Source organism: Cicer arietinum, chromosome 6 (genome assembly GCF_000331145.2).
Source record: "Cicer arietinum cultivar CDC Frontier isolate Library 1 chromosome 6, Cicar.CDCFrontier_v2.0, whole genome shotgun sequence".
Taxonomy (NCBI): domain Eukaryota; kingdom Viridiplantae; phylum Streptophyta; class Magnoliopsida; order Fabales; family Fabaceae; genus Cicer; species Cicer arietinum.
In genome coordinates this window covers 29,128,503-29,136,105 of record NC_021165.2, presented here as the reverse complement: position 1 = coordinate 29,136,105, position 7,603 = coordinate 29,128,503, and the positions used below count along the sequence as shown (strand labels likewise).

Sequence of the window (7,603 nt, the reverse complement as noted above, 5' to 3'; positions counted from 1 at the left end):
TGATACCCTATGAGCCAACTTTCCCTCCCTTGCCTCTAAACTACCACAACCCAATGGTCAGGCAACCTCACCTATTCTGCCCCAATCCACTAGAAACTATCTGGCCTATAATGCCGGGTAAATCAGGATAAACAGACAGTTAGACTCGTTTTGCAAAATCTTTATTTGGCAGTTGGAGAACAAATTATTTTATTTTTAAATGTGTAACAATGCATTAATTGTCTCAAAAATGAAATATTGAATTGTTGCAGACTGAATACTTATGGCATTATATTATGTCTGGGTAAAAGTCATTGCAGTCTGTTATCCTTTCCATGTTTAAACTTTAAAGTTGATTGTTAATGAAAAGGGGGAGTTAAAAATTTCAAAATGGATTTTTTGCATAGCATTACTTTTTTCTTAAATGACACGTGTACTTTATAAATGATACTTAAAAGACTGATTCTTTTGTTTGTTGTTTTGTTCTTTTGAAGTGGAGAGATCGGTTGGGAGGTGCCTTGAAGGAGATGCAGTCCGAAGGGAAGGCAGATCAAGTGTTCCACGCAATCTCTGCAAGTAATGGAAGTATCTTACAGAGAGCGGAGGATTATCAATCAGTTATCAAGGTAACCAATATCATCCTTTGTTTTGTTGGATAGTAAACTTTTATCAACAGTCGGTCTTTGTATGACTTGAGCAATTCTGTTTTCATTTCCTATTTGTATCAATTACTATAGAAGTGTTACAATGTCATTATTTTGTTTTCAATTTTCATAGTCTTGTATTTGTATAGGCAATGGTGTAAGAAGAAAATTAGGTTTAACCTTTTATTTCAGTACTTATTTTTAGTCTACTAAATATCATCTTTCTTTATGTGAATGAAAGTTTTACAAAATCTTGTGGGCCAAAAGTATTCTTTTCCAAATTATTTAACTATAGTAGGACTTCAGTACAATTATACACTGAAATATCAGGCATTGCTTTTCAATTCTTAATGATCGTATTATCATTTTACAGGAAGAGGATGCTGCAGTAAATTCATTTGATTCAGGGCACGTTAATTTGGTAAGGAAACGGTCAGGATCAGAAAATGGAGGCGATTTAACTGGAGATGCAGATGTCCCTGGTAAACGTGTTAGAACAACAACCGAAGGTTTCAAAGAACCTAAAAATGAGTTAGATGAAAGTACTGCTAACACACTGGATGACTCTCCTTCAGCTCTACCAGCATCTTCAAAAGGAGATGAGGAAAATGGGCCTGTACTGCAGCTTGTTGCCATGTTTGGTGCTTTGGTTGCTCAAGGTGAAAAGGCTGTTGCGTCTTTGGAAATTCTTATCTCCAGTATTTCTGCCGACTTACTAGCTGAAGTAGTGATGGCAAATATGCGTAACCTACCTCCAAATTGCCCTAATGCTGAAGGAAACGATGAACAGTTGCATGACATTAGTATATTTGGTTCTCATGACAAGGCTAAATATCCACCATCGTTTGTGGCTGGTGTTATGTCACTTTCTAGTACTTTCCCGCCTGTTGCTTCACTTCTTGATGCTCATCAATCAGTGTCCAATGACTTAGTGGTATAATTTATGTATTTGGTATTCTTTTTTTTAGAGAAATGATATTTTGACGCATAAAATCGACAAAAAAAATAGTTGGTTAACGCAGTTCAAATACGTGGTAAATTACATTCAGTGGATGGGCTGACGGATATAATAAGTGTTGAAATCCATTAACCATCAATTGAATGTAATTAATTAACCACAAATTTGAACACTTGGAAATCATGGTTTATTTCAACTCTGTCAACCAACTATTTCATTGTCGATTTTTATGTCAAAATATCATAACTCTTGTTTTTATGCCTTGCGTTTTATTGTTTATTTCGGAGTTATCCTTTGACTAAAATTTTGGTTTACACAAATATTATAGAAGTCTCATGGGGAGGAAGAAATTTCTACAACTGGAGTAGATAGTAGTGCTATGCATTCTGGCATGATTCTTTCATCTCAAAATGTACCATCGCCTACTGATTTTCCGTCTTCTGATACCTGTATACCTGGAGTGGAGAATGTCAGCACATCTGTGCCTATTGACATAGATGATGATGGCAACTTAGAGAGTGGAATCCCTGGCCTGGATTCTTTTGGTCGAAATGATGCATTGTCAGAAACTTTGGCTGCTTCCTCATTAGCTTCCAGTGATTTACAAATAGAAGAGGAGCAAGTTACGAGTTTGGATAAAAGGTCACCCCTGAACATAGTTCCATCAACATCGGCAGATAGGTCTGAGGAGCTGAGCCCAAAAGCAGTTGCTACAGATGTCAATAGCTTGGTGTCCTCAACTGCTACTTCAGTTGTGTTGCCTACTCGCTTAGTCTTGCCAAAGATGATTGCTCCAGTTGTTGATCTTGCAGATGAACAAAAGGATCATTTGCAAATATCATGTTTTATGCGTATCATTGATGCATATAAGCACATAGCTACAGCTGGAGGCTCAAAAGTTCGATTTTCGATACTTGCTTATTTAGGAGTTGAGGTGAAAATTCCAACTTATCAAGAATGTCAGGTTTTATTTTTCAGTTGCGTAATGACAAATGAGGTTAAGTGCTCGATATAGGTGTAATTTAGGCTTAGTGTTTTGAAAGGCGATGATTGTATCAGAGCTATTAGAACATGTGATCTTCAGAATTTCTGTCCTAATTTATTTTTGTTTGATCAATTAAGATATAAATGACCTCATACTTAAACTATCCTCCCTACCACAATGCATTACTTTGAACATTAAATGTTTTTTTATTACCTGTTCTATAGTTCTGAATTTGATGCAATTAGGATGGACATTTTCATCGCTAGTTCAATGCATGGTTATTGTTCTTATTTGATTATTTCTTCGTGCTGACACTCAATTTTTCTTTTAACGAGTGGAATCTAATTCTTTGTTTTCCTTTTTTCATTCATCTTGCAGTTTCCTTTGGAATTAGACCCGTGGAAATTATTACAAAAGCATATTTTGATTGATTACTCTAGTCATGAGGTAAGCACTTGCCCTATGTGTTAATCACTGTTTCATACCTATTATCTTTGTCATGACAAATACAGTGAGGTAAACTCTTTCCACCTCATCTAAGAACTAATTGAAAGATAGAAAGCAATGTATTTTGTCTTTGTATTTCTTTACTCTTGATGTATTAACACATTTCATTCTTTTAATTTATATAAATTCTGTAAACAACCTTTACTTTTTTTTTTTCCTTAAAATTATACAGTGAGTATATATACACATATATGCGCGCACACACACATCAAATAAAATAATCACGAACCAGTCTTTGAAAATGTAGGTTTATCTTTAGAAAAATAGGATTTTTTTCAACTCTGAACCAATGTTTGTTCGTTTTGTCATTTGTCAAGAAAGAAAATTGTCTCATGCTTCATGCTGAAAATCTGAAAAGAGCCTGTTTAAGTGTACTATTACTCTTAGGTATAAAGGATACTACCATCTGTAGAGCTAATCATATATGAAGGACATCTTAACTAATAAATCCATTCAACTTGTGTTGTTGCTGACCTAATTAAAGATGCTGCTATTGAAATAAAATCGTACATTAGCAACTATTATGTGCCATTTGCATTTGTTAATAATCAATATATGCTGACAATATTGCCTTGTGTGTCAGGGACATGAGTTGACGTTGCGTGTCCTCTACAGGTTATTTGGTGAGGCTGAAGCGGAGCCTGACTTTTTTTCTTCCACAACTGCAGCTTCTGTATATGAAACATTCCTCCTAACAGTGGTATGTGCTTTGTTTATTTGTTTCGTGTTTGTCCATTTGCAAGGCAAGAGTTGAACTTTTGGTTCACTTCTAATGCAGGCAGAAGCACTAAGAGATTCTTTTCCACCTTCGGATAAATCGTTAAGTAAATTGCTTGGTGAATCTCCTTATTTGCCAAAATCAGTTTTAAAAATTGTAGAGAACATGTGTTCTCCTGGAAATGGGGATAAAGTTGAAAAGGAATCGCACACATTGAATGCGGATAGAGTTACTCAAGGTCTAAGTGCTGTATGGAGTTTGGTTCTTCTAAGACCTCCCATTCGAGATACTTGTTTAAAAATTGCTTTACAGGTTTTTCTCATACTTTTTATGTTATGAACTTTCAATCTTTCATGGTGCCTTTTCTGTGTAGTTGTGATTATTGTCCATAATCCTTTGATTATGTTGCTTTTCTTTCCTTGCTTTTCTTCCCTTAGTATCAGTAAATTCTTTGTCGAACTAACTATTCTTTGATCTTTTTATTATTTTTCTCTGAAAGAGTGCAGTGCATCACTTGGAAGAAGTGCGTATGAAGGCAATACGGCTGGTACTTAAGCATAATTTCCTGTTTAAGTATTTAATTGTTTGCATAAGAGCACCTGTCTTATACTTGCGGCGCTTCTTGCAGGTGGCAAATAAACTTTATCCTTTATCATCCATTTCTCGGCAAATAGAAGAGTTTGCAAAGGAAACGTTGTTCTCAGTGATGAGTGATGCATCTGAGGCTACTGATGCTGAAGGATCCGTTGCTGATTCACAAAAGGTATTTATGTCTAATGTCTTTATGAATGTAATTATTTTTTCTGATTAAAGTCTGGTGACAGCAGGTTTTTGCTATTTTTTATTGAACTAGATATACTGGTTTTTTTGTTCTCTTTTCCTTTTCAGGGACCTGATATTGAAAAGCTGACAAATGAACCATTATCTTTGAGTGGCAATACTAAGGATGTCTTAGATAATCGGCAATCAAGCACATCTGAGGGCACCTCACCAGTTTCAGTTTCTGAGGCTCAGAGGGGCATGTCATTGTATTTTGCTTTATGCACAAAGGTATTGTATTATTTCCTAGTATATACAACAACAACAACAATCAAGCCTTATCCCAATAAGTAGGGCTCGCTATATAGATCAAGCGACGCCATAATATTCTGTCATATAATCTCTAGACAACTCATTAATCTCTAAGTCTTTCTTAATAATTTCTATTAAAGTTATTCTTGGTCTTGTAGAAGGAAAAGGAATAAAAAATTATATTATATTGATATATTGACTATTATTAAAATAACATAAATCAATATTTATATTACTAATTGACTTTTAATTTTGATTATAAAAAGGAAACAAATCTTGAATTCATGATATATAATGTTTTACATATAGGTCTACCACTAGCTTTCAAGCTAAATCTTACTGAGCTTTGAGCTTGTAATAATTGTATCCGTTAATGAAAGAGACATAACCAAAAAATATAATTTGAAATTGGAGCTAGAACCAAACTGCTTTTGGGATAGCCAGAACCAAACTTCTTTTGGGATACATGGGACCGACTGCTTGGACAAGTGTTGACAGGGAGATAAGTCTATGGAGAATGCCTAAGTAGGACAAGGAAGTTGTACAAACTGATATAAGGATCTTAGATATAGGTTGCCAAAGCAGCAAGTAGAAAACCCCATTGACAAAGAGATAACTTGAGAGAGAGAGGGGGTGATTTGAGTTTATGTATGGTCAACAAGAAAAGAAGAATCCTGGGGATTTTGATATTGTTACTATTGAGATCCCACATTGAATAGATAAATGCAAAGGTTATTTTATAAGGTTTGGATAATCCTCATATCTTATACTACCTTTAGGGGTTGAGATCAAACACCCAAATTCTAAATTCTAATACGATATTAGAGTCTTTCATAAATTCTAAATTCTTTTAAAGAAGGAAACAGATCAAGATATATAATCGAAAATATGGAGACCAGGCCTAAGAGATGATCTAAGTTGGAGATGCAATCAAAACATTATAAGATAATTTTCATATATGTTGACAGATCCTATTATATTTCTCATGTTATGTAACTCATTTTTGTTGTCTAATCAAAAGTACCTTTTTTTATGCTTTGTGATGGCAGAAACATTCCCTCTTTCGCGAAATATTTGTCATCTATAAAAGCACATCAAAAGCAGCAAAGCAGGTTTCAGATTTTGACATATGGTATTCTAGTGAATATTGGTAACTATTTGTTTTTGGTCTTTAGGTTTATGTCATTAATTGTATGGTGCAGGCTATTCATCGTCAAATTCCCATACTAGTGCGTACCTTAGGTTCATCTTCAGATCTCCTTGAAATTATATCAGATCCCCCGAATGGAAGTGAGAATCTCCTAATGCAGGTTAACTGTTTTATCTTATAATTTTTAATGAATGCTTAATTTTTACTAATATATTGAATATTGAGTGAGAAAAGAGACTTTGCACCTACAGTTTAAACTAATTTTACACTAACGGTCAACCCAAACTGTTTGTAAAATAGTTTTACACTGACAGTGCACACTCATTAATCTCATATTGAATACTGTTTTACCGTATAATTCTTGTGTGAATCTCTGGGTAAATATTGAATCTTGATATTTATACAATGGCTATGTCAGGTGTTGCATACACTTACAGATGGTACGATCCCTTCTAAGGATTTGATATATACTGTGAAAAGGTTACATGATACAAAACTTAAGGTATGTTAAAAAATTTCAGTATCAGTTTTGCAGTGAAACTCAGGATTCTGTCTAATACCTGGTTGGTCCTTTACAGGATGCAGAGATTCTTATTCCAATATTGCCATTCCTATCAAAAGATGAGGTATTACCTATTTTTCCTTCTCATATGGATGTAAATTTAACTGTTTTAGTAAAACTATAATGTGAGGTCAAATCAAGAAAAAAATGTGAAGTAAACTATCATCAATGGATCTTGTAAGAATTGTGTCAGTTATGTTTTTTTTTGCTTACTTTCTACTTTTCTTAAAATATTGCATTTTTCATTTGGTGAATATGTTCTTGATAATTCTTTTGATAGGTAATGCCGGTTTTTCCCCACATTGTTAATGTTCCTTTGGAGAAGTTCCAAGGAGCACTTAGTCGGGTATTGCAGGTATGCTTCACTCCTCTTTAGCCAATAATAAGAGTTGCTAATTTACGTTGGACCCAAGAAGACTTATTTCACTTCTTAAAGGTTAAGTAGGGTTAGAACCAAGTATTGAATTTCTCTTTGCAGGACTGTCCACCTAACCCAAAATCTATTATAGATTCTGTAACATCTTCGTTACAAAATATCTTGAGAAATCTAGGAATGTAAGCTTTTGGAGCTTTTGAAGTTGTAACTTTTCAAGATATATACAGAAGCAAGATTTAAGTGAAAACTTGTGCTAAATAACTGTCAGAGATACTGTTCATATGTTTTCAGCTAATAATTTTAGCTTTAGGGTAGTTTTGAATATTTTTATTATTAGTTTTTTTATACATAACAAGCAATAGGCTAATGCCCAAAATTATTAGCTAGCCTTTTTCTTCTTTTCATTTTTTTCTTTATTCTTGAATGAAAGGGTCTAAATGGCCCAGTCTTATCTCCTCTTCGCTAACCTAGAGACAGAGGGGGTCCCCTAAGGGGAGTCAGAAACAGCGCAGAATAACTGGGGAAGAATCAAGCATCCCTGGTACAAGTTGCAAATGATGTTGCTGACATCCAGATGCAAAGGAAGGTTAAGAGAGGTTGAGAGTATCAAAGATCGAGATTCTTGATAGAGATTGGTTTCGACGAGCAGGTAT

The 7,603-nt window shown here is 34.4% G+C and overlaps 1 protein-coding gene across 1 annotated transcript in view; it reads left to right on the top strand.

Moving 5' to 3' along the window:
* LOC101506340 (uncharacterized) overlaps positions 1-7,603 on the top strand; it is a 16,895-nt gene that overhangs the window by 5,394 nt on the left and 3,898 nt on the right. The window contains exons 7-20 of the mRNA XM_004506692.4: positions 474-605; positions 997-1,557; positions 1,910-2,515; positions 2,945-3,013; positions 3,657-3,773; positions 3,852-4,103; positions 4,291-4,338; positions 4,420-4,554; positions 4,680-4,841; positions 5,912-5,974; positions 6,065-6,172; positions 6,431-6,514; positions 6,591-6,638; positions 6,855-6,929. Of these exons, the coding sequence (XP_004506749.1) occupies positions 474-605; positions 997-1,557; positions 1,910-2,515; positions 2,945-3,013; positions 3,657-3,773; positions 3,852-4,103; positions 4,291-4,338; positions 4,420-4,554; positions 4,680-4,841; positions 5,912-5,974; positions 6,065-6,172; positions 6,431-6,514; positions 6,591-6,638; positions 6,855-6,929 (2,460 nt within the window). The remainder of the gene's footprint in view (positions 1-473; positions 606-996; positions 1,558-1,909; positions 2,516-2,944; positions 3,014-3,656; positions 3,774-3,851; positions 4,104-4,290; positions 4,339-4,419; positions 4,555-4,679; positions 4,842-5,911; positions 5,975-6,064; positions 6,173-6,430; positions 6,515-6,590; positions 6,639-6,854; positions 6,930-7,603) is intronic.